Source organism: Gavia stellata, chromosome 34 (genome assembly GCF_030936135.1).
Source record: "Gavia stellata isolate bGavSte3 chromosome 34, bGavSte3.hap2, whole genome shotgun sequence".
In the NCBI taxonomy this organism is placed as follows: Eukaryota; Metazoa; Chordata; class Aves; order Gaviiformes; family Gaviidae; genus Gavia; species Gavia stellata.
The window spans coordinates 1,708,887-1,736,114 of NC_082627.1; the positions used below are offsets into that span (position 1 = coordinate 1,708,887).

General features: G+C 50.9%; 1 protein-coding gene across 1 annotated transcript; it reads left to right on the forward strand.

The window, feature by feature from the left end:
* Positions 1 to 9,758: 9,758 nt before the first annotated feature.
* LOC132320239 (olfactory receptor 14A16-like) lies at positions 9,759 to 10,697 on the forward strand. The gene has a single exon (XM_059832512.1). The coding sequence runs from the start codon at positions 9,759 to 9,761 to the stop codon at positions 10,695 to 10,697; it is 939 nt and encodes a 312-aa protein (XP_059688495.1).
* Positions 10,698 to 27,228: the final 16,531 nt, after the last annotated feature.

The following is a 27,228-nucleotide window of genomic DNA, read 5'->3' on the forward strand; positions in this document are numbered from 1 at the left end:
GCAGCCTGGTCCAGTGTTTTACCACTCTCTCAGTAAAGATATTTTTCCTAATATCCACCCTGAGCCTCCCCTGGCGCAAACTGAGGCCATTTCCTCTTGTCGTGTCATTAGCCGCTTGGGAGAAGAGACCAACACCCACCTCTCTGCAACCTCCTTTCAGGTAGTTGTAGAGAGTGATGAGGTCTCCCCTCAGCCTCCTCTTCTGCAGACTGAACAACCCCAGCTCCCTCAACTGCTCCTCATCAGACTTGTGCTCCAGACCCTCACCAGCTTCGTCGCCCTTCTCTGGACACACTCCAGCACCTCTATGTCCTTCTTGTAGTGAGGGGCCCAAAACTGAACACAGGATTTGAGGTGTGGCCGCACCAGTGCTGCATACAGGGGCACGATCACCTCTCTACTCCTCCTGGCCACACTGCTTCTGATACAGGCCAGGATGTTGGTGGCCTTCTTGGCCACCTGGGCACACTGCTGGCTCATCTTCAGCCAGCTGTCAATCAACACCCCCAGGTCCTTTTCCACCGGGCAGCTTTCCAGCCACTCATCCACAAGCCTCTAGAGTTGCATGGCGTTGTGACCCAAGTGCCGAACCCGTCACTTGGCCTTGTTGAACCTCATACAATTGGCCTGGGCCCATCGATCCAGCCTGTCCAGATCCCTCTGCAGAGCCTTCCGACCCTCCAGCAGATCAACACTCCCTCCCAACTTGGTGTCGTCTGCAAACTTGCTGAGGGAGCACTCAATCCCCTCATCCAGATTATGGATAAATATATTAAACAAGACCGGCCCCAAAACTGAGCCCTGGGGGACTCCGCTTGTGACCGGTTGCCAACTGGATTTCACTCCATTCACCACAACTCTCTGGGCTCGGCTGTCCAGCCAGTTTTTAACCCAGCGAAGAGTGCGCCTGTCTAAGCCACGAGTCGCCAGCTTCTCCAGGAGAATACTCTGGGAGACAGTATCGAAAGCTTTACTAAAGTCCAGGAATTGTTCAGCCTAAAGACAAAAGGCTCCAAGGAGGCCTTACTACAGCCTTCCGATGTATGAAGGAGTCTAATAAGAGAGAGTGATATTTTAGCAGGGCCAGTAATGAGAGGACAAGGGGCAATGGTTTTAAACTGAAAGAGTGTAGATTTAGATGGGACATATGGAAGACATTTTTCATAATGAGGGTGGTGAGACACTGGAAAATCATGCCCAGAGAAGTTGTGGATGCCCCATCACTGGCAGTGCTCAAGGTCAGTTTGGACGGGACTTTGAGCAATCCGATCTAGTTGAAGATGTCCCTGAAAAGAAGGGATTGGACTAGATGATCTTTAAAGGTCCCTTCAAACCCAAACCATTCTGTGAGACTATGATTGCAGATGTGGCCACACCAGTGCTGAGTCGAGGGAGATGATAACTCCCCTTGTCTGGGTGGCCACGCTCCTCCTAACACTGCCCCGTATGCAGCTGGCCTTATTCATGCTGAGCCTTTCCCAGTGGCTCATATGGCATCCCTCATAATGCCCAGGCCCTTCTGGTCAGAGTCCAGGCCATCCAGTGCCACTTTGCCCCTTCACCCCTTCTCCTTGTAAAACTTGAGGAGGTTTCTGTTGGCCAAATCCCCAGGTGTCTCAAGGTCCCTGTGCACTGAAGCTCCAGCACATCTGCCTTTAAGGTACATGTGCAGACACCTCATACTGAGTCATGGTTCCTCCAGCACAACAACTTGAGCAGATGTAGGACAGTACAGGTAAGAAAAAGGGGTTACTAGTGTAATGGAAGGGGTGATGAATGGAAGTTCCACTGTAACAATCTCAGAAACACCATGGCAAGAACCAAGCATCAGAATGCAGGGCCAATGAGGACACCTTATACAGGCACAGGGCCTGGGAGACCTCCGGGTAAGGTGCAACTTTATAATCAATGGAGATGAAGTAAATACAGAGAATGGAGAAGGCAAAACTCACAAAAGGAGAGGTGGAAGTCAGTGGGGCCACGTAAGACAATGCCTGACAGCCAGGAGGTGTTGGCCACCGTGGCCAGGACCCCACTGATCCATGGTCCAGCTGCAAGCTGCAGGAAGGATCTGGCCCTCCTCAGGGCTGCATAGAGCAGCAGTCTGCAGCCAGGCACGCGGTGATGAGAGGACATCACAGCCAGGAGTGAGCACTCTGCTCCTGTGAGAGAAGCAAAGCAGGAGAATTGCAGGATGCAGCAGCAGATGGAAACGGCCCTGTCCCCTGTCAGGACAGTAGCCTCGGCAGGGTGGTGGAGCTACAGCAGGACAAGTGTCCCAGGAAGATGTACCTGGGGGTTTGGAGATGCCCATTAACAACCACCAGCACAATAGTGGAGAGGTTTGCAGCCAGGGTCATGGTGTGGGTCATCAGGAAGAGCAGGAGGAGAGGAACCTGCAGCCCAAGGCGACTGCTGCATCCCAGGAGCACAGATGTTTCATCCAGGCTGTGCAAAGGCATCCTGCATGCTGTGGGGTGTTTCACAATCATGTGCAATAGTTGCATGGGAGCCTCACTATGGAGGCAGCCCACGAAGCAGGAACCAGGTGGGGAGCTGGAGCTACATTTTCTCATAGTGCTCACACAGCCCTGAGTATTACAGCAGGGAGTGAGAGTTGGCCCTTACACCAACTACCACTGTGAAGTAGAGGACCTTCTGTGGGTGTCTTTGGGGCCCGGATGGTGTCACCTGTTGTCCTGAGATATGTGTGAACACTCTGTTTATGTCCTAATTAAAAAGGAGCCCAAGCACCCCCCAGCACTCTGTGGATATCCAGAGGAGTGAGGGTGACAGCAACGGGCAGCCCTGAAGCATGTCTTCAAATCCTAGAGTTCTTTCTTTCCAAAGAGCGGCAGGGCATGAGGTAGAGATGGTTGTGTGTAGAAGTGTGCCAGGGAACTCTGCCTCTGTGTAGGAGAGTGGCCTGATCGTGCAGTGGCAGGCAGAGCACCCAGCCCAGGGGTGCAGAAGTCGGGAGGAGGCTCAGACCAGAAGTGTCTACAGGACAGCGTCCTGCCAGCACTCAATTTGGGAGATGCTTTAGCAGGGCTTCCTAAGGGCTGATACAAAGAAGACAATTCCTGGAGGCACAAGGTCAGTGTAACTCTTCATGCCTTCCTTCCCTCTCCCTGACAGCCACTGTTACAGAGGCTGTTGATCACCTGGGAGTGGCTCTCAGCGAGGCAAGAGTCATCTCTGGAAGGAACAGAAGGTGCTGATGGTGAGAAGGGCGATGAAGCTGTGGTTGGGTTGAGAGCAGGTGGAGCAAGAGCCAGCAATTGCTGTTGGCTAAAAGAAGCAAGTCCCCAGAGAAGATGGGTGGCATCTGGAACTTGAGCTGGTTGCCCAGCAGATGATCTATCCCCATCTGTGAGTGAGATGAGGGTGCTGATGCAGGGGGAAGCACCATGGGAAGAGGACTGTCAAATCTTGCCACTTCTCTTTTCATCCAGGAATGGGCCAAGCTAGATGAGAGGCTTGGGGTGGCCTCTTCTGACCTTCTGGAGCCAATATCTGAGACAGAGCCATAGGCACTTGGAACCATGGGTACGTGAGCTCTTCTGCAGAGGGTCTGTGTCAGGTGGCTGCAGTGAACAGCAGATGGTGGGGTTTAAATTCCCAAGAGAGGAGTGCAAGGCAAATGCCAGCATCAGAGCTTGGAGTTTGAGTTATCCACTCCAATAATCAGGAAAACAGATTTAGCAGCAATGAGAAGTGGCATCAGATCTGAAGGAAGGGGAAGCTTGTTGAGAATTGGCTCTGCCATGCAGGGACTTATGTTAACGCACCTAAAATAGGCCGAGGTACCTCTGTTTTGAGCCTGGCATTGTTCCTCTGAAGCTAAGAGAGAGGAATTTCATTCTTCAAGGCACTGGGAGTCTCATCCTTGCTGACACTGAAGAAGACTTTCCCTCTCCCCACGTACAGGCAGGCTCTTGGTCCACCTTTCTCCACAAGGCTCATGAAAGTAGGACCTCTTTTGCAGGCAGCTTTGGCAGCCCAGCCCCGTCCTCTGCAATCATCCAGCACAGCACAAGTCCCCACCCATGGACTTGTTCCTCATCTCCCGTGTTCACCGTGGACGGTATCACCCTGCGCTTGTCTAAACTGGGCCCACATCTCTTCTCACTTCAACCCATTTCTCCATTTCCCAGTGCATGCAGGGAGTGGAGAGTGGGGGTTGACACAGCCCGGTGCTCCCTCCATTTCCTCACAAGTCTTCCAGGAATGATGTACCCATGTCTTTGCACTTCCAGCTGAGGTATCACTTTGTGATGAGCTGGCAGACAGAGATGGTCCTCCCACATCTTGAGATGCATTCTGACCATGGCACTTTGTGTGCAAAGGGTTCCCGTTAGGGGGAGGTGAAGAATGTGGAACGTGTGATGGGAGTAGTTGCCCACATGAAGTGTACCCACCTGTCTCAGCGTCCTTCTGTAACTGTAAGGTGCAGCCGTTCCTGGGAGGGGCCTCCCTGGTTCAATCTCTGATCACACCTAGAGCCCTGCTCCAGATGTGCCCCAGCTGTGGTGCATTTGGCAGAGCTACATCCATCACCCGGGGTTCATCTTGGGGCTGCTGGGCTGTGGGGAAGCAAGTGCCCCTGGCAGCTCACAGGGTGAGCTCTGGGTGTGCAGGAGCGTGTCCAAGTGACGATGGGAGCCCCTCCTCCTGCGTGAGGCCAGACTGGGAGGATGAGGGGCCCATGAGCAGCCATGGCTCAGCAGATCCCACCACCCATCAGGCACATGAGCTGAAGAGGGGTTTAGTAGGTGGGTGGGACAAGACAGTCTCCAGAGATCCTTCCCAAGCCCAGCTATTGCCTGATTCTGCAATTCTGCGAGTGATCTGTTTTGATCCAGTGCACCTGAAGGAATTTTCTTTTCCTGGATAACATTCACACTCACTCTTGGCTCTAGTTGAGATCTGACTCCAAATGAACTTGCTTTTATTTTTCTTTCTGTCAAAAACGAAGGTAATTTTTCCTTTCATGCTTGGATTTAGTGACTCCTTGACACCTTGTTGGCATTTAACTGCCACAACATGCCTTGCCTCCAGAGACTGCTCCCCTGACTGAAGTAGGAGCTGGGGGTCCTCACTGCTGCCCACCTGATGCTGGTGGCAGCTGCAAAATGGTAACCTGATCAACCTGAGCAGGTATGGGGAGGAAAGCCAAGCCTGGCAAGGACATAGAGCCTGCTTTGCCAAGTTGCACCCAGCTGCTCCTCGACGAGTTCCTAAGCTCTTGCAGCAGTGAGACCTATGGTTGGCAGGCCCTGTGAGTCTCGTGCTGACGGTGGGAAGCAGGAAGCCAATCAACTTCCTCCAGCCCAGCTGCGTCTCCAGCAGAAGACCCAGGTCTGTCTTAGGCACTCACTCTACCCAGCACAGGCATCCCTATGGCCATGGTCCTGCCTGTTGCACGCACCCAAACATTGGTGCCCCAGATGTTGGCAGCCCTGCTCCAGCTGCTGGAACACAGACCTGGGTGTGGGACTCCCCAGGTGGGTCAATGGCAGAGCCTTCCAAGATGACCTTGCCGACTGAGGATGGGGGTTTCTGCCTCTGGGGGTCATCTGGAAATTGTTCAAGGCTCTCCATGGGATGTCTAGGAAAGAACCACAAGCAGGGAAAAACTCCATTTCCCAAAATCCTGTGGGATGAGGAGGTGCTCTGCTCTTTGTATGGATGGGGTACAAGCCACAGCAGTGGGACTCATGGGGGACATGGGTACCTGAATACCTGCTGAAAGGGGACCCATAGCGAGGTACACACCACCCAGGACCTTTCTGGAGCTCCTTGATGAGATCTTTGTGACCAGGGTGACTGAGGAGGCAGTGAGATGAGGTGTCTTGTAGGACTTGCTACTTACCACCAAGGAAGAGCTGGTCCGGGCTGTAGAAGTCAGGGATGAGAAGGTCGAGTTGAGGCTCCTGAGAGAAGAGAAGGCAACAAAGAGCAGGATTTCAGGAGAGCAGGCTCTGGCCTTCTGAGGGACCTGCTTGGAAGAATCCAATGGGATACATCCCTGCAGAGCAGAGGGGTAGAGAGACCTGACTGATGGTCAAAGATCTCCTCTTCAAGACCAAGAATGGTCCACCTGGACCTGCAGGAAGTCACACAAAGCTGGCAGGAGACTGGCATGGCTGAGAAAGGAGCTCCTGCCTCAAACCAAGCGTGAAGAGGAAGCACAGGGAAGGTGGAAGCTGTCTGCCCTCCAGCCTCAATGGTTCTGTGATTCTGTGCTGGAGGGAGATATTTGTGTGTGTGTCTGTGCTTGTCTGTGCGTCGATGAACTAGGGGTGTGAGGAGATACTGGGGCCAGCTCCTGGTAAGAGGGCGGATCTAAGACCAGCTCCTGGAGGGATCCATATTGTCTGAGTATCTATATAGGTATACATTTCCACTAACATAGCCTAACCCACAAACAGCCCAATCGTTTACCTTTTCTCCCCAAGTCCCAGTTTCACTGCCTTTGTACCCTCCTTTGGTGTTTCAGAGACGGTTGCCATGGTAATTCCTATGTGGGTCAGCAACTAAACTCATATCTCCTTGTATTGTCTGTAGTGCCCTGCAACACCTCATGCTGTCATCTTGTGAGAGACATCCCCATCAGGGTGAGCCATCTGCACCCAAACGTGAAGAGCTTGAGCCCAGGGGGCCTTGGGAAACTCTGGGATTTGAGCAACAGAAACGCCTTGAAGTTTTGCAAGGAGGAGTGGCAGTCCTGCCCTGGGGGGAAGAATAACCCCATACATCAGTGCCAGCTGGGACCTGATGTGCTGAGCAGAGACCCTGAGGAGAAGGGCCTGGGCACCATGAGGGACGCCCAGCGAGTCAGTGGCGCATGCTCACTATGACCAAGGCCAGCTGTAGAGGGGGCTGCATTAGGAGGAGCGTGGCCACCCAGACAACTTGAGTTACATCCCCGTCTACTCAGCACTGGTGTGTCCCAACACACCCAGGCATGTCCCAGTGTGCAGCTCCCCATTTTGGAGAAGAGGGGTAGAACTGGAGAGGGTCCAGAGGATGTCTGCCAAGATGGAGTTAAGGGCCTAGTGCACATGTGCTTTGTGGACAGGCTGAGGGACCCGGGCTTCTTTGGCCTGGTGGTGAGGAGGCTCCGGGTGCTCAGGGAATAGCCTCAAACTGGTACAAGAGGGCACCCAGAGGGAGTCTGAACCAGCCCATGGCCTTGTCAAGGAACAGCCAGGGAGGATGGGGAGATGTCAGGAAGGGTGGTGAGATATTGCGGTGAAATTGAAAAGATGATTGGGTGTCAACAGTCTTCAAAGGAAGAGGCGCAGGGGTGGGGCACGGCAGGGCATCCTGTGCTGTAGATGGCTGAGGACAGTGGACAGGCTGAAAGCCCCCAACAGAGATGACCTCTTCGTCACCATGGCTATGGCTATTGTCTCTGCAACCAAGGTCTACCAGAAGACACCTTAACCTTATTCAGGATGACCTCATTACCTCCTTGCCCCAACCAGGAGGGTCATGCCATAGTCTTGCACTTGGCATTGCACATCCCCACATCACACTGCCCCAGGAAGAGCCCTGAGCAATAACAGGATCTTCTTATGCAGAGGCTTCTTTTCAGGGCTTGTTCGTTTTGCTTAATGTAACACATCATTAATTACTCATCATCAGATTCACCTTTACTTCGCCTTTACCTACCTGTCATCACTCCCTCCAGTTTTCTGCTTTAACAAGCCCCTGGGGAGGCTTTGTTGGTAACGATCCTCAGTGGGACCCATTAACACTCCAAGAAACTCTGGAGTTTACATCTGACTTTGACTTCTTGAGAGGTTTCTTCAACTTCTTCTTAGTGTCTGAGGTTCATGGACTCGGCCCCAAAACCCACCAGAGGGGTCATTAAAATGTCTTGGGCTGGTCCTCTGCTGCTGAGCTGGGCCAGGCTCCTGGGATGGAGGGAGCTCATAGCAAGCAGGCAGCGCTGCAGAGAGACAGCTCTGCCCAGGAGCAGCTCCTCTGCATAGCACGGCAGGGCTGAGGGCACTGCCCACAGGCACCGAGAAGAGACGAGCAAGGCAGAGAGGTTGAAGGCAACTGGGAGTGCGAGGACTCTGAGAGCTCACTGGGGGAGAAATCTTCACAGCCCTTGACACGGTAAGTCTCTGGCTGCACGGCAATGCAGCTGCAGTTCCTGCAGGGATCTCGTAAAGCTGTCATAGCCCAAAACCTGTGGGATGTCGCTCCGGTGTAGAGGAGGAGGACATGCTCCAGATCAGGGATTCTCTGCTGCACCATCAGAGGGACAGGGCATGACGGCTGCCTTCTCCTGGGGAGGGCTGCATGGGTGTGAGTGCGGGTGTGCATCCAGGGGTGCCCAGGGCTGTCCTTCCAAGCAGGGTCCCTGCACCCCAGGCCACTGTGTGCTGGAGCAGGGACTCTTCCACCTGCCAGGGTCAGCACTCAGCCTGCTCGGGGAGCTCCCCACAGTGCTGTGGGGAGAAGCTGTGGGTGGAAGGAATGACCCCCGGCAGGGCAGGGCAGGGTTCTTCTCCTGTCGAGAGGGTGCTGCGTGGGTCAGGTTTGCTCACAGCTCCGGATCACCTCAACCCATTTCCTAGGGCACTTTTCCAGAAGCACCTCAAGGCAGGGGCTACCTGGGAGTGAAGGGGCTTTCCAGGGTCTTTGCTTTCAGTTTCCTGCTGTGCTGGTGGTGGTGAAAATGGTGTAAGGTTTGCCCCAGAGTAGGAGACTTGTACAGCATTACAGTGCTTCATCTACAGCTCTTCAAAGAACCTTGTCAAGCCCCTTCACCCCCCTCAGCCTGCAGAACGCCCAAACATCACCTTTGTGTCCTCTTCAGTATAGATCTGACCTGCACTGTAGGACCTGCCAACACGGAGATGCCCTGGGCAGTTCCCTGCTGCCAGGAGGTGTCTGCAGGGCAGAGCTGAGCACACAGCGGGTGGGATGGGGTCTGTGAGCGCTGGCAGGGAGGAGAGGTGGGGACAGCTTCCAGCAGGGACAGCTGCTGCAGGCAGTTCCCTTCCCCAGAGCAATCCCTTGGTCTCCTCTCCTGCCCAGTAGAGCCTCTGCCATCAAGGGAGTGGGATCTCAGGCTGAGCCTGACCCTCGAGGAGGAGAAACTTCCAAGTGCCATCTCGGTGTCACCGTCCTCCATCAGCAGAGGCATTGGGGCATTTCTCCACCTTCCCCTCCTGCCCGTGCTGCCTTTGCTCTTCCCTTCAGACTCTCTGGGGACAAGGGGGCTTCAGGGGCAGCTCACACCCCGACGCTGCAGGTACTGCCATGCAGCTGTGACCATGGGAGCAAAGCCTTTCAGCCCACCCTAACCTCTGGGTCTCTGGACAATGCAGTGTGGAGGGCTCGGGAGTGAGCTGGCTCTGCTCATGTCAATACAGTTTTAGGACATCCAAGATTTTCCTTTATGTTCTTGTGCAGGAATATGCTGAAGTGGATTACAGATGAGGTGAACAGTGACTTTCAGAAGCTGTCACCCCCTTTCCCAGGTCCCCCCTGCTGTGGAGCAGGGATAACTCCTTGGGAGCCCACAGGCAGAGCTCCACTCCTCACGGCACCCTTGGCCAGCATAAACCAGAGCTCCAGGCAGCGAAAGGGAAGAAGTTTCTGAAAGAAAGGAGAGAGGCACTGTGTGTTTTCAGGGGTTGGGTTTTGAAGGGCACAAATGGGAAGCGATTTGCTCAGAGCTGTCCTAACTTGTGAGTGTGCTTTCCTCCTTTGGCAGTAAACAAAGGGATTAGATGTCCAATGGCAGCTCCATGACTGAGTTCCTCCTCCTGGCATTTGCAGACACACGGGAGCTGCAGCTCTTGCACTTCTGGCTCTTCCTGGGCATCTACCTGGCTGCCCTCCTGGGCAATGGCCTCATCATCACCGCCATAGCCTGCGACCACCACCTCCACACCCCCATGTACTTCTTCCTCCTCAATCTCTCTCTCCTCGACCTGGGCTGCATCTCCACCACTGTGCCCAAATCCATGGCCAATTCTCTGTTGGCCACCAGGGCCATCTCCTATGGGGGATGTGCTGCACAGGGCTTTATGTTTCTATTTTTTATATCATCAGAATATTATCTTCTCACTGTCATGGCCTACGACCGCTACGTTGCCATCTGCAAACCCCTGCACTACGGGACCCTCCTGGGCAGCAGAGTTTGCATCCACATGGCAGCAGCTGCCTGGGGCAGTGGGTTTCTCTGTGCTCTGCTGCACACGGCCAATACCTTTTCACTACCACTCTGCCAAGGCAATGCTGTGGAGCAGTTCTTCTGTGAAATCCCCCAGATCCTCAAGCTCTCCTGCTCAGACTCAGACTACCTCAGGGCAGTTGGGCTTCTCATGTTCAATGCCTCTTTTAGTTTTGCATGTTTTGTTTTCATTGTGCTGTCCTATGTGCAGATCTTCAGGGTTGTGCTGAGGATCCCCTCTGAGCAGGGATGGCACAAAGCCTTTTCCACATGCCTCTCTCACCTGGTCGTGGTCTCTCTGTTTATCAGCACTGGCATGGTTGCCTACATGAAGCCCCCCTCCATCTCCTTCTCATTCCTGAATCTAGTGGTGTCATTTCTGTACTCGGTGGTGCCTCCAGCAGTGAACCCCCTCATCTACAGCATGAGGAACCAGGAGCTCAAGGATGCCTTGAGGAAACTATTTCCATATACTATATTTCAACATCAGTGATGTAGCTGTCTTTCTCCTATGACTCCCACCATAGTCACAGAAAAGAGCAGGATGATCTCTTGTTCATAAGCTTTTTCCTTCCTTCCTTCCTTCCTTCCTTCCTTCCTTCCTTCCTTCCTTCCTTCCTTCCTTCCCTACTTCCTTCCTTCCTTCCTTCCCTACTTCCTTCCTTCCCTCCCTCCCTCCCTCCCTCCTTCCTTCCTTGTTAGACCTGTGGTAATATTATTCCTAATCTCGATTCTTAAGCATTTCAGTGTTCTGTTCTTGCCCAAAGACCTGATGTACATGAGAAGCCAGACTCCCTCTGTAATTTAAAAAAAAGAAAGGCACCAGCAGAAAATCCAGTTTCTCAGCTCCTTTTCCTGATAAATTTTCTGGAGCTGAGTGTGAAGCTCCTCTGACTCTGCAGTCCCAGAATGGGCTTTAGCAAGCCAAAGGGCAAGGGATGTAATACTGGAACGTGATTCATGATGCCCTGTTGTACTGGCTTTGGATGGGATGGAGTTAAATTTCTTATGGAGCTATGTTTTGGATTTGTGATTAAAGCTGTGTTGATAACACACCGATGCTTTAGTTACTGCTGAGCAGGGCTTACAAAGCATCACGGCCTTTTCTGCTTCTCGGGCTGCCCTGCCAGCAAATAGGCACTGCACATACCCCAACCGGCCAAAGGGTTAGTCCATACCACATGACGTCACGCTCAGCAATTCCAGCTGGGGGAAGGAGAAGGAAGTGGGGGATACTCGGATTTATAGCGTTTGTCTTCCCTGGTGCCCTGCTTTCCTGGAGATGGCTGAACACCTGCCTGCCAATGGGAAGTAGTGAAGGAATTCCTTGTTTTGCTTTGCTTGCCTGCACAGCTTTTGCTCTACCTATTAAACTGTCTTTATCTCAACCCATGAGCTTTCTCACTTTTACTCTTCTGATTCTCTCCCCCATCCCACCTGGGGGGAGTGAGCAAGTGGCTGTGTGGTGCTTAGTTGCCAGCTGGGCTTAAACCACGACAGACTCCAAGGCCATTCTATTCTCCAGGCTGAACGAGCTGAACAAATGGACACTTCCATTGGAGAAAATCATCTTGCTGGAAATTACCTCCTCTGGAAGGGGTTCTCTGTGCTGTTGGCTATAGCGTGGTGTAAGGCTACCCTGGTCCGACTCAGTCATCCATTTCTCAGACAAACAGCATGGTGACATGACAAGGTCCTTTTTTACCTTCCCATGCACTCTTCTCAAACATGAGATTTCTCTCCACGCTCTTCCTGAGTGCAAATGCAAGTGAATAAACCATGAATAGTCTTTTTTTTCTGCAAATGAAAAATGTTTGTCTGTGCATGATACACCCTTGTATTCCTAATACTTGAGCTATCCAACATTTCAGCCAGGAGATTTTATTCTGCTTCCACAGATTTACAGCACAAATAACCCCTTCTAGCGGAGAGTATCTCCAAGAGCATGGTTTTCTCCAATGGAAATGTCCATTTGTTTCAGAAAAGCATGGAGGGATGAGTCTAAGAAATCCGACTTTTAAAGACGTCCTCCAGTGGCTACAAAGGAAACAGAAATTACTCCATTATATCTATACATTGCAGATATTCAAACCAAATCCTACCCAACATTTTACTAATCACAGTCATTCTGTCGTCTTTGAACTTTGAACTTACTTGCTTCATCATGCTAGCTCTGTGCTACCATTCTGCCAAGGCAATGCCCTGGAGTAGTTCTTTTGTGAAATCCCCCAGATCCTCAGGCTTTCCTGCTCAGACACCTACCTCAGGGAAGTTGGGGCTACTGTCGTTAGTGTCTTTTTTGGGTTTGGATGTTTTGTTTTCATTGTGCTCTCCTATGTGCAGATCTTCAGGGCTGTGCTGAGGATGTCCTCTGAGCCGGGATGGCACAAAGCCTTTTCCACCTGCCTCCCTCCTGTGCTCATCGTCTCCGTGTTTCTTAGCACTGGCATGTTTGCCTACCTGAAGCCCAACTCCATCTCCTCCCCACTTCTCAATCTGGTGGTGTCATTTCTGTACTCAGTGGTGCCTCCAGCAGTGAACCCCCTCATCTACAGCATGAGGAACCAGGAGCTCAAGGACGGTATTAGGAAACTGATTCCATGGGCTCCTATTTAGCAGCAAGAAACATCCCATCTCTCCACAAGTGACTCCCAGGGTATTCTACACCAGTCCTGACTTTCTTCTTTGTTCTCTTTATTATTATGATCATTATTATTTTGTTGTTACAATGTTTCTACACTAATGTTTGGATTCTTCTTACTTCTACAGAGGGATGAACCCCCTCACTCTTACCTGGAGCCACTATAGAGGGGTCTAACGCTTGTTGAGAGCAGAACCTGTCACAACATCTCTGTAATAAAATGGGATCTCTTCTGTGCTGTGTGTTAACACTGGACTGGTTTTCCAATGCTGGTGTCAGGAGTAGGCAGGAAAAAAGGGCTGTTGCTCAGGGTTCTGCATGACTGCAGGAGCAAAAGCCTCTCAGTCCCCTTGTGACATTCTGGAGATCACGGATTGGATTTAGGACTCCCCTGTCAGTGCCTTGTGCCAGTGGAGGCCATGGCTGGTCACTGAGTGACACACCCAAGGCTGTCACATCTCGGACATGGCAGACACCATTGTTCCCAAGGGGAAACTGGAGCTGCCTGGAGATCCCCCAGGCTCTCCGGGGACAGTGGGTGCCCAAGGTGGGCAGTGAATGGAGCCCCACAAAGGGAGAGAGCAGCCAAGGTGGAGTCACCAAAGGTGAAGTGCTGACTTGGTTGGTCCACAGGGAAACAGGGACTCTGCAATGCCAGAAGGGACAGCGTGGACCCGGCAGCATGGGGAAGGGAGGCTGGAGAGTGATTAATGTCACCCTCATTCAGTGGAGGCCCACTCATCTCTGGTGCTGATGCAGAGGAAGGCTGTGGGTCACTCTGAATTGCTCTGTCAGGGCTTGAGACACTTGTACATGTCTTGAACGGCCCCGGCACCTCAAATGCCACCAGGTCTTTTGTGTGAGTAACTACCTGCCACCTTCCATCCCCACTGATTCGAGAAGGAGCTCAGGCCAGGACCTCGCAGGCAGGAGCTTCTCTTGTGCACATCTGCACTGCAGCAAGAGGGTGGGACTGTGGGGTGCATGGGGGAGCTGAACACCCATCCAGTCCGAGGGTTTCCAACCAGGCCTTGGATACCTGCACTGGCTCAGTGGGGTCACTGCCCTACAGAAGGTGAAATGGACCTCTTGCTGTCCCTGCCTAGGGACAGAAAGAGGGGTTAACAGAGGGGGAGATCTCCATCTCCTTTAGACACTTGCTCTGTGTCAAAACGTGCTCTTGGAATTTGATGCCCTCCACTCTTTGGAGAGAGAATTCAAGGACACAGTAAGAAAATTGATTTCGTAGCCATTTTTCATCTATAAAAACTTGCCCAGCCCTGTGCTTTCATGACATTGCACATGGTATCTAAGGGCAGGTCTGCAATCTGCTTGGTTTTTCTTGTTGTTACTGTCCCTGTCATCCTTATGTTCCTACAGAAATGTTTGGATCCATCCCAGCTCTGGTATTGGCTAAACCTGCTGTGTCTGACCTTGAAGTATTTGGTAAATGTTGACAACATTATCAGAGCTGGCTCCCCAATACTATGTCTTTAAAAAGAGTCATCTCACTGCAGAGACCTTCAGTGCAGGTCCTGAAGACCAGGCTAGAAGTCAAAAGATCATGAAAGGACATTGTAATTCATCTGCACCCTTAAAGATCCTCTGGCTTTCGTTTGGTTCCCCGCTGACCTGGAGGATGCGCTCAGCACCCCAGTGTGCTCTGTTGGGGACCCAGGTCTGGATCCAGGGCTCAGGTGTCAGTGGCGAGTGCAAAGAGAGTTGGAGAGTTGTCCCACGGTTGCCTGCCTTGGGCTGCCACACATGCTATAGGCTGATGGCCAACACTCCTTCTTTCTGGAGGTGCATGGGGAGAGCTCAGGGGATGTGAAGGGACAGCGTGTGCCCAGGGGTGAGTAGGAGGATTGACAAAATGAGAGACCACCCAAGGCAAGGGAAAACACTAAATCCAAGTGTGCAAAGGTAATTGAGGACTCTGCAATCCCAGGGGAGGCCACAGGGCCCCAGCAGGCACAGGGAGGGATGCTGGAGGGTGAATCATGCACCCTCAGTAAAGACACCTTGGCCTGGATCTGGTGTAGCACCCAAACACCTCTCATGCTTGTGGATTAAAGAAGAAAGAGAAATCCATTTGTGCACATGCAAGTCCAGGGGTGGCTGCTCTATGGCTGGGGCAGCAGGAGCTGATGGAGGAGTGTGGAATTTGGATAATGAGGTGGGATTCCTGTGCACAAAGAGCTGTTAAGACTGCCCTTGCTATCTCTTGTGCGACCCGGGGGAGTGGAGACTCGCCCGGCTAACACAGGGTGCAGATAAGGAGGGGGCCCTGTGGAGGCAGGACAGCCCTGCTTATGGTCAGCGAAGACAGTAAGATAACAGGAATGTGAGAGGTCCTTTGTTCTTCGAAAAAGGCTTCATGTCCGATAACTGACCTTTGCCTCATTACCTGTGAAATGCATATTACAACTCACACCCCTGCATATGCTAATGAAGATTATAGAGGTCATGCTAAACATATATGACTATAGCACTCGTCTCTCCACCCAAATCATGCTACACGTCACATATGGGGGGGGGAACCTCGTAGTTTTGGGGATAAAAGACGGAGAAAATGATTGTTAAGGTGGGAGAGAAGAACCTCGATACCTGACGGACCAGTCGACGGGCTGTGTTCTCTTCCTCCACGCCAGGCAGGGACACCTCTCTGGGTAAGCGCTGCGCCTCTCACCCTCTGGGTGAAAGTTATCCCTGGGTTCTTGTATTACTATCAAGTTTGCTAGCAATATTAACCTTAATTAGTAGCACTATTGTAGTTAGTGAATTTATCAACGGCAATCTCGAATCTGTTTCTGTCGCTTTCAATAAACTGAACTAATTTCGATTTTTGTGCATCTGCTCAGTGCAAGTCCTTTTGTTGGGGCTCTGATAAATGGGTCAGTGAAAGTCCTGGGACTCTGACAGACAAATTTCGAAACTGCATTCCTTTTAACGCGACAGTAAAAATTGGCGTCACGGACAGGATTGCCATGGATAAACTGCTACAAAAATATAAATGTGCACCGTCCCAAGCAGGACTAGAATGGGCCCAGAAATTCTGGAAAAATGAAAATAAAATAATAGAGCGAATTGAACAGTGCAGGAGTGAGCAGAAGGTTAAAGATGGTAAGGGTAAAGGAATTGTTTGTGCTATTTTAGGAGCTTGTTTATCCTGTGCACAGAAGGAGGCTAAGGAATCCCCACCTCCTGAACGAATTGCAGATGTGGAATACGTTACCTTAAAGTCACACAATGATGTGTTACAGAAATCGCTAAATTTTGAACGTGAACAGTTAGGAAGGCGAGTAGATACCCTCCTAATAGAAAATGCAAATTTAAAGAAGGAAAATGAGCTGCTTAAGACGCTATTGTTGGCTGTTGGTGAAAAATCTATACAAAGTCCATTTTGGGAAAAGTTGCGCTCTGTGCTGGAATCAATGCAGACAACTAGTGATCCCACAGCACAGATCCGCAAAATTGTTCGGCATACTGACCCTGGAATATGGGATGGAGATATCGGGTGTGATGATGATGATTCTGATGAACCAGAGGAGGGTTCCAGTTATGATTATACCCCAGAGCCGGTATCTGTACGGCCACTTATTAAAACTGAAGTCACAAATGAGGGGAGAGATGATGTTCGTACCACTATGCGAACTGTCCCATGGTCTCCTACTGACTTAGCCAAGCTGCAGGAAAAATACTCGCGGCGCCCAGGGGAGTCCAAGACTGAGTATGTGTGGCGTGTCTCCCTCACAGGAGGGGATAACATTTTGTTAAGTGAAGAGGAAGCAAGAGGTTACTGGGGTCCTGGAGTGTTTTTAACCACCACGCCGGGTAATCATAATTATTCATTGACAACAAGGGCTGCTTATTGGGCTGGTGGTATTGACCCGCAAGATAGGGGAGACCCCCGTGTGATAAAGACTTTGGGGTTCTCTGACTTGAATGCATCTGTGCAAAAGGCAGCCTGTATACAGGCCATGTATGAGCGAAACTTGTTATGGAGCTCCCCGATGTTAGCCCCTATTGATCCAGCTAGATTAACCCCCCTTATCCGTGGACTCCCAGACAGTCTAAAGACGTATGTGGCAAATGTGCAAGATTGCTTACGGGCCACCCACAATGCTGGGCAACAGGGTGGTGCACGACAGAGAAGACAGGCAGAACAGGCTCGTGTAACTACTTGGGGGGAGTTTGTACAGGAATTGGTAGATTATGGACGCAGGATGGGCTGGGTTGATTTGAGTGTCGAGAAGCCCCACGACCACACCCCTTGCCGAGTCCGTCAAGTCTATACTCCTAAGCCAAAACCTGAGGTCAAAACTAAATTTGATAAGGAGCGTAATGAACTCTGGCGACAGGCTGTGGCGATAGGAGTGCCTCGACGGTTGTTACACGGCTCATGCACTGCTGATCTCCGAGCTCTGGTAAAAGCGCTGAGCAGGAGAAGGGACTTGCTAAAGGGAGGTCTGTCACCAGGGAGACCTTTGGCCCCTGATAAACCCACACCCTCAGCACCACAGGGGGATTTGATTGGCATGAAAGATAACCTGCCAAAAAACGCATGTCCCCGGGGAGGACAGTGAGCCATCCTGCCCGGAGGGTGTTAGCTATGCAGTGGCTCTCTAGTAAACATCATGAACCAATTATTGCTATACCAGTGGGACCCCGCAGAGTTTTTGTAGATTTTCTTATTGATACTGGCGCCCAAATATCAGTGATTACTAAGGAGACGGCAGAACGCCTAAATGTCAAACCTGGTCACCGCAAACTAAAGTTCACAGGGATTGATGGGATCGTAAAAGAATGCCCCACAGCAAAGATCACTTTATGGCTCCCGGGAGAAGATAAACTGACTCGAACTGAGGTATTGGTAGGTGCAGCCAATACTAACATATTGGGATTTAATTTATTATTTGGTAGAACATGGAAACTCCCTGATGGCTCAGTTTGGAGCTTTGCCGGGCAAGTTAACACAAAAGGGGATGAGACAAAAAGCATAAATCTATTAGAGATGTCCATACCCTTGCCCCCATCAAAAATTACTAATGTGAGACAATACCCACTGCCAGCAACCGTGCAGTCGGGCATTGACGGGGTGGTAACGGACCTGGAAAAAAGAGATATTATCACTCGCACTCACTCCCCGTATAATTCTCCTGTCTGGCCGGTAAAAAAGCCAAATGGACAGTGGCGTCTTACGATTGACTATAGGCGACTGAATGCCAATACAGCACCCTTAACTGCCGCTGTACCAAATATTGCAGAGTTAGTAACCCAAATCCAGGGAGCATCTCACACATGGATGGCAACCCTAGATATAAAGGATATGTTTTTCATGATTCCACTGCAGGAACACGACAAGGCCAAATTTGCCTTTACTTGGAAAGGGGTACAATATACCTTTAACAGGCTGCCCCAGGGCTATAAGCATTCCCCACCATCGCCCATAATGCCTTGGCAAAGGTTTTAGCAGAGATTTCTAGCCCACCAAGTGTTACCATCTATCAATATATTGATGACATATTGATAGGGGGAGACAATTTAGAGGAGGTCAAGTGCACTCTGGAATGTGTACAAGGAAAATTAATAACTCTGGGACTAGACATTCCTCTGTCTAAGTGTCAGGGACCTGCACAGGAGGTTAAGTTTTTAGGGGTGTGGTGGATAAAAGGAGCTGCTTCCATTCCCCCAGACACACTGGAAAAAATAGAGCACGGGCAGGAACCATCTAACAGAAAGGAGCTACAGCAGCTTTTAGGGACTCTGGGCTATTGGCGCAAACATGTCCCTGGTTTCTCTATCATTGCACGCCCATTATATAACCTGTTGAGAAAAGGAAAAAAATGGGAATGGACTGAACAGCAGGCAAAGGCACTAAAGACTTTGGTCAGAGAATTAAGGTTATTCCAGCAACTAGGCCCAATACATCCATCTGATGCCATACATGTGGAATGGGGATTTAGTGAGCACGGTTCTCACTGTAATTTATGGCAGAGAGGACCAGATGGGCCGGAAAGACCACTGGAATTCAGCTCTCACTCTTTTAATGATACTGAAGTGCAATATTCGGATCTCGAAAAAGGCCTACTGTCTTTGGTACGGGCCGTAGAACGAGCTGAACACATGAGGAAAGATCAAAATGTGGTCATCAGGGGCCCCTTCCGCCTCCTAGACCTAGTTCGTAAGGGCACAGCTCCACCCGCAGGCATTGCCCAGAAACCCACCGTCCGTAAGTGGTATGCCTATTTGGAAGGTATCAGTGAGATTATGCCTATCACGGAAGGCAGTGCCAAGTTATCTAAGTTACAGAAAGACATAGATGGCACTTTGCTATTCCAAACCTCACCGAGTAAGCCATCTCCAATACACGAGGCACCACCCCTGGGAGAAGGTAGCGACCTAAAAGGAGTGTGGTTCACGGATGCAACAGCTTACAGAAAGGACAATGAGTGGAATTATAAGGCTGTGGCATTGGAAGTGGCCACAGGGGAAAAGCTGAGTGAGGAAGATAAGGGCAGTGCGCAAGTGGGGGAACTCAGAGCAGTCCTGCTGGCTGCACAACATGGTGCCAGCCATATCTATACCGACTCATATGCTGTCTTCAAAGGGGCCACAGAGTGGATAGGTCATTGGGCAGCTAGTAACTGGCAGGTTAATAGAGTTCCAGTCTGGCAAACTGATAGTTGGAAGCAATTGCTGAAGCTAGGTGAAGAAAGAATGCTGTATGTCGGATGGGTAAAAGGACATGATCAGTCAGCTTCTATTGCTGCCCAGTTTAATCAACAAGTTGATAGCCTCACACAACTGCGAAAAATTGATATTGTAAGTGATGACCACGAATGGGAGCGATTGCTCGAGTGGCTGCATGTAAAACGAGGCCACACCGGACGAGCTGATCTGTATCGGGAAGGCATAGCCCGTGGATGGCCTGTATCAGTAAAGCTGTGTGAACAAGTGGTGACTGCCTGTTCACAATGCCGTCTGCGACTTAATAAAGACCATCCGAGCAAAGCACCTCCCTTACATATCCGGGATAAGAAGACACTGTGGCACACTTGGCAGATTGATTATGTAGGTCCACTTCGGCCTTCAGGAGGGAAAAAGTACATATTAGTGGGGGTGGAAGTTGTTTCAGGAATAACCATGGCAACAGCAGTTGCAGCTGCCTCTGGGGAAAACACTATCCGGTGTTTGAAGCAGTGGTTTAGTACACTTCCACTTCCTGAAGAGATTCAAAGTGATAACGGATCACACTTTTCAGCTACAGTAGTCCAAGACTGGGCCAAGGAAGAAGGGATTCGATGGGTATTCCATACCCCATACTATCCCCAAGCTAATGGTATTGTTGAGAGAACAAATGGGTTGATCAAACGGTTTGCTAAAAGCTACGAACCTGGGTGGCACCTACGACTGTCTGATGCCACCTATCAGGTAAATAATCGGTGGAGTGGAGATGGGTGCCCAAGGATGAGGGCTTTTTGTGTATCAGCCTCTACAATCGTCCCTAAAGTACATACTAAACCAGGGGAATATCCTACAGGATTTTATGTGGGCCAACCAGTAATGGTCAAAATGCCCCAGATTGGAACAGTGGCAATGGTATTAACAACCCCAAAGAATCTCTATGCTTGGGAAGCAAAGGACAGTTCTGGGAAAATACACCGAATTAGTACCAGATGGGTGGTACCTACCTTTTAACTTAACTCTGTCGGTCAGAATACGACCGAGCATTCTCTTTTGTTTTTCCTTGCAGAAACATTGACAACAGCAAAATTACACCTGGAACCACGGTCTATCCTACATGGAGTTGGAGCGTCCTCAAGGCTTGCTAATAGCTCTAACAATCTGACTTGCTCTCATAGTATTGATGATAGTTTGGCAACTGAAAGTTTTAACCATGATGCTGGTAAAATATAGTTTGAGTATTCTGTTGTGGACTAGCTGTGGATGGGGTTTTTCCTCAAACCTGATATTGCAATTGATCCGTGCTTTTGGGCACATACATAATGTCAGTCAAATAACTGCATGTTTGCCTCTACCCAAGTCTGCTGCTTCAGCTTTGGACTGGGGAATTTTATGTATATACCAATTTTAAGATTTCCCGTTCGGTTAAACCAAAACACTGTAATTGGAACTGTACTAAAGTTTACAATTGCAATAGCAAAGAGAGTGAAATTCAGAAATTGGGCCCGATAGCTCGAGCCCTTCGCCTGGGTTGTATTTGCCGTAACTATGCCACCTCTATCAATGACACCTGGTCACGCTTGACAGTTAATGATACCCATATAAATTGTAAGAAGCTGACATTGCCTTCTATGGGACGCACTGTTTGGGTTAGTAGTGATGGAACATGGACTACTGATCTGCCAGTGGAAGGTCCACGACGTCAGCACACATTGGGATTGTTGACACTTTGTCCTCTCTGGCGAAAACAACCTCTTGTGCCACCCCTATGGGGGCGGATCAAACGGGAACCAGAAGACCCTTGGCAGCATCCGACCACAGGAACGGTAGTTGGATGGACTTTGGAGTCTATCTTTACACCCCAGATAACGGCTTTCCAGAATCGCATGATGCTGTATAATCTTACAGGACAAATTGAAGCATTGGCTAATGCGACTCGGGTTGGACTGGAGAAATTAAATGAACAACTGCAGGCAACGTCGAGAATGACATTGCAAAATAGACTAGCTTTGGATCTGCTATTGCTGCATGAAAATGGAGTATGCAGATATTTGGATTTAGCAAATGATACTTGTTGTGTTCATATACCAAATGTAACTAAAGATCTTGACGAACAACTAGATCACATAAAACGTGTGGCAAAGGCCAGCCGGGAATTGAGAGAAGGGATGGAAACAACCTGGTTGAATAAGCTGCTACATGGATTGGGATTTTCACTATCAGGATGGCTTGCTTCTTTATTGCAATCTGTGATTATTGTAATAATTGTTTTTTGTATGATACTGGCTTGTGCCAAATCTATGCTTACCCGGGTGTTAACTCATCAGGTGCGTATGATCTCTGACTGTACAGAATCAAAGGTGAGTCCTGGAGTGGAGGAAAAGAAGTCTAATGTGAGGGATACCCCCAAAAGCGATTTTATGCGAGTGTGATTTGGATTTCGATCCGAGTGACTATAGTCACAGGGTGGATAATGTGGAATTTGGATAATGAGGTGGGATTCCTGTGCACAAAGAGCTGTTAAGACTGCCCTTGCTATCTCTTGTGCGACCCGGGGGAGTGGAGACTCACCCGGCTAACACAGGGTGCAGATAAGGAGGGGGCCCTGTGGAGGCAGGACAGCCCTGCTTATGGTCAGCGAAGACAGTAAGATAACAGGAATGTGAGAGGTCCTTTGTTCTTCGAAAAAGGCTTCGTGTCCGATAACTGACCTTTACCTCATTACCTGTGAAATGCATATTACAACTCACACCCCTGCATATGCTAATGAAGATTATAGAGGTCATGCTAAACATATATGACTATAGCACTCGTCTCTCCACCCAAATCATGCTACACGTCACATATGGGGGGGGGAACCTCGTAGTTTTGGGGTAAAAGACAGAGAAAATGATTGTTAAGGTGGGAGAGAAGAACCTCGATACCTGACGGACCAGTCGACGGGCTGTGTTCTCTTCCTCCACGCCAGGCAGGGACGCCTCTCTGGGTAAGCGCTGTGCCTCTCACTCTCTGGGTGAAAGTTATCCCCGGGTTCTTGTATTACTATCAAGTTTGCTAGCAATATTAACCTTAATTAGTAGCACTATTGTAGTTAGTGAATTTATCAACGGCAATCTCGAATCTGTTTCTGTCGCTTTCAATAAACTGAACTAATTTCGATTTTTGTGCATCTGCTCAGTGCAAGTCCTTTTGTTGGGGCTCTGATAAATGGGTCAGTGAAAGTCCTGGGACTCTGACAGACAAATTTCGAAACTGCATTCCTTTTAACGCGCCAAGGAGTCCCAGGATCACGGCTTTTGTGCTTTCCTGGGGAGAGGGGCTGGCAGTGGGAATGGGGGGAAGGCAAAGGTTGTCTTGTTGAGGATTTTCCAGGATACAAGGAGCCTGGGTACATTGGCCTCCATTTCCTCATGCCACTGTTGGCCTCCTGTCTTGGGGCTGATGGGAGGGCTGACACCCACCTCCCTGATGCCACTCCTCCCCATCTTCCTGGGACTGCTGTTCCCTTCAAAGGAGGCCACGCTTTGGTGGGAGATCGCAGAGCTCTGCAACTCCCTGTGGTGGGTGCTGGGGAGAGCTGGGAATGGGGCTGACCTTGTCTGAAAAATGGAGCTGAGCATCGAGCTCTTCAGTGTGACTGGGCAGTGTGTGGGCTAAAAGCATTGCCCTCACAGTGCAGAGCCAGGACTTGCTGGAGAGAAACCAGGTGTGGAAGGTGCAGAAGAGAAGCTCAGTCTGATCCCCTGCTCCCTGGACATGCGGGGAAGCTGCTGGGGGACACTTGTCCCAGGGCAGCCCCTCACATCACTCGTTTCCAGTGCTGGCTGCTCAGCCCGGCTGTGGGGCGGTCCATGGCCAGCTCCATCCTCCAGCACATTTCCATATCCTGACTAAGGAACAAAGGCCAGCCCAGCATGGCTCCTCTTCTGGACCAGAGCCCAAGAGGTCCTGGAAGATGGCTGTCTCCTGGGCCCGTGTGGGACGCAGCTGGGCTGTGCAGGGACTGGGTGCTCAGGTCCCACACTTTCTGCTAGGAGGCTTGGGAAACTGGGAAGCCTCAAGCAGAGCTTGTCAGTGAAAGCTGAGGGGAAAAAGGTGCTGAATACCTCAAATCATTCCATGTCCTTGCTTACAAGGTCCCCTGCCCCACTCAGCAACAGCTACATATCTTCCTTAGCTGGTACCAATAGCTTTTGGTATTGCTTTCCTCAGAGAAGCTGTTCTGGTTACCCAGCCCTTGCTGGTTCCAGCTCCAGCTGAGCTCTAACTCGAGTTGCCCTAACTCTACCCCTGCATGCGCAGACACAGTCTCGGTGTTCCCCCTGGGCAGCCTGTCCTTCTTCCACTGCCTGTGCACATCCACCCAGCAGCCTGAGCTTGGCTGCTCCTCACAGGGCAGATGGTCACCAGGAGCAGCTCCTGAGGGAGCTCTCCAAGGAAAAGCTGTGCCCAGCCCTGGGCAAACTCTGCCCTGAGCACAGGGAAGGCAGGGGCAGGCTGGGAGAAGAGCAAGAGGCTCTGCAAAAGCCCAAGGGAAAACGTTGCCATGCTTGAGGCAGGGACCTTTAGCTCTTCCCTCTAACACTCTCCCAGCTGAGCTTCTTCCACTCTGCCCCAGTCCCCATGCCAGCTGTGCAAGGGCACGGAGAGATACAGAAGATGTGTGCTCCTCAGAGAGGTTCCTGGGAACAATCTGTGGCCAGCCCCAAGAGAGGGGAGCTGGCTTCTCCCTGCCCAGGCAGTGCCAAGGGCCCATCTCCTTCCACCCCACTTCAGCCTGCTGCTGAAAGATTTCATCACAGCCCCCGAGGCAGCTGGGGCTGTCTGGGGCTCCTGGGCACTCTGTGGCAGAAGGACAGGACATGGGCACTGCATCAGCGGTGCTGGCAGCGGAATGACAAAATCTGCCTTGGGTGGCACAGGTGGGGCACTGCATGACTGATGCCTCCATGACCGGTTGGGATCCAGGGTTGTGGTGAATGCCAGATCCACGTTAGGAGTTCCAGGAGTCTTGTGGGCTTCCAGTTCAAATGTGATCAGAGCAAAGACAAGATACAAGCAACTGCAAAGGCTGAGGGTGGAGAAAGAAGCGTGGGGCTGATGAAAGACCTCTCCTTCCCCATAGAGAAGAGAGGTCTCAGGGGATGCAGAGTCTGTGCTGGTGCCATGGCTCTCTTGCTTGACTCCTGCTGGAGCAAGACTGTTTTGGTCAATGGGAGGAGATGACAGGCAGGGTGGAAGAAGACTTGAATACCTGCACGAATAGGGATGGCACAACCTCTCTTGGCAACTGACCTCATGGGGAAAACATTTCTCCTTATCCCCTGGTGCCTTCTCTGCTCCAGGCTGAACAAGCTTTGCTCCCTCACTCTTGCCTTAGATGGCAAGTGCTCCAGCCTGCTCCAACCCAACCGTCTCATAGCCCTCTGCTGAGCTTGCTCCAGCTGATCAATGTCTTGCATGTCCCAGGACAGACCTTTGCAGTACTTCACTTACTCCTGGCCTCCAGGCAGTGTGTTACCTGTTCAGGATGATCCACTGTCCTCTTTCAGTGGCTGGGGATGAAGCCCCACAGATTTGTATGGGTCAAGTTCTCTCCTTGATCCTTGTGCACTGCTGGGATTTCTTCTCCTCTTTGAACAAATTATGAAGAATGTCAATGTATTTCATAAGAGGAGAGAGTCAGACATGAAACTGAGAAGAAAATTACCTGGTCCAAAAGGCTGGAACTTCCAGGAAGCTTCCAGTTTTAAGGAAATACTTCAGGAATGGCCACCAGCTCAATCATGAGGCACAGTTAGTGTCTGCTGCACTGGCTGAGCTTTGCTGGATCTCCTTTTGGGCGTAGGGGTATGGAGACAATGAATTTTTCCTTTCCCCATCTCCTGCAGTCAGCGTCACATTGGTGCATGGAGGAGGACAAGAGATTGACATAAGAAAAGTTCACACCAGAGACCAGGGGAATCTTTTTCCTCATGAGGACAGTCAAACACAGGAAGTGGCTTCCCAGGGAAATCATCCATGTTCCTTTCTTGGAGTTTTCATGTCACGACTTGGATCAAGCCCTGAGCAACCGGCTCTGACCCCAGAGCTGACCTTGCTGGGCTGGAGACCTCCTTCCAACGTGAGTGTACTGGTTTTGGCTGATGATTTAGTTGTTGCTGAGCAGTGTTTGCACAGCATCAAGGCTTTTTCTGCTTCTCAGACTTCCTCACCAGCAGGCAGGTGGGGGGTGCACCAGAAATTGGGAGGGGACACAGCCGGGACAGCTGACCCCAACTGACCAAAGGGATATTCCATACCATATGTTGTCATGCTCAGAAATAAAACTGGGTGGGGTAGAGGTCAGAGGCAGCTGCTGTTGCTCGGGGATTGTCTGGGCATTGATTGGTTGGTGGTGAGCAATTGATTTCTTTTGCATCACTTGTTCTTCTTGGGTTTTATTTTCCTCTCTCTTTAGATTTGTTTTTTATTTTTTTATAGCAGGTTCATCACTACGTCTGCCAAGTAGAGACAACATCATGGAGAGAGGACAGAGGAAAAGTCCAGGAGAGGGGATAGCGGTGGGTTGTTCCTTGTGAGGCCCTGTCAGTTGTAGCAAAGTGAGAGTCCATCAGGTACATCAGCATCATGCGGCCATTGAGTGAACCAGAGCATGGGGGAGGGCAGTGGAGATGCCGGTCGTGGTGACATGACTGGGAGCTCAGGTTTGTCAGGGGGCAGCAAGGGACAACTGCTCTGGAAGGCACAGGAAGTTGGGAACCCAGGGGTATCCCCAGGTGAGCAGGGAGGGGTCTCACCAGCCTGAGCTCCCAGCAAGGGAACAGGACAGGCAAGGGGCCTCACAGCTGGAGGCAGTTCAGAGTCCAGATCATCTGGCAAGGTTTGGATGAGGGAGCAGGTCCAAGGTGAAGCCAGGAAGTTGATCCACAGGTTGGGGTCAGGATGAGGCCCAGTAAGGGATACTGGGGTCAAGCACAGCCCAGAGCTGCCTCCTCCCCAGCAGGACCTCAAGCAGAGGAGTGTATCTCCTGCAGCTCTCCCACGTTGTGCCCCTTCCCCTCTGCCTGACAAAGGGGCTGAAAGCGACTGTGCTGTGGCTGTGGAAGGTGGTGTGCAGAGCTGGGTAAGGTGAAGGCCCTCCTGAGTGCCCATCTGTCTCTCCCTTGGCAGGAGGATGACACTGTTGCTCCTTGTTTTCCCCACCTGTGTCCGCTGCTCTTGTTCTAGCTCCCGGGCTCTCTGGGATGGGGCATTCAGTTGCCTTTCAGACACTTGACCCTGTGGGTCCTGCCATGGAAGTGTCTGCGTGGAGGTGCCCAAGCCCCCTTCTAACCTGTGGGGCTCCAGGCAATGCAGTCCATGAGGTCTACGTCTATAGCCTACACCATACGGCTATGAGGCCTACGTTTCCTTTAAACCACACAATCACAGAATCACAGAATCACTAAGGTTGGAAAAGACCTGTAAGATCCTCAAGTCCAACCATCAACCAAAAAAAAAACCCACCACCATGCCCATTAAGCCATGTCCCACAACGCCACATCCACGTCCACAATGCTACTGTCTTCTTGTGGGAGTTCTTCCAGGCTGTCAGTTATCCTCCAGAAAACAACAGCTCTCCCTTTGCAATAGCTGTGATATCTGTGGTATCTGTGATATCTTGGTTTTGTCCTTCGAGTCAGGGGATTTATGC

Bases quoted from the DNA above. Each gene is read 5' to 3' on its own strand.
- LOC132320239 (XM_059832512.1), top strand. From the start codon at position 9,759: ATGTCCAATGGCAGCTCCATGACTGAGTTCCTCCTCCTGGCATTTGCA.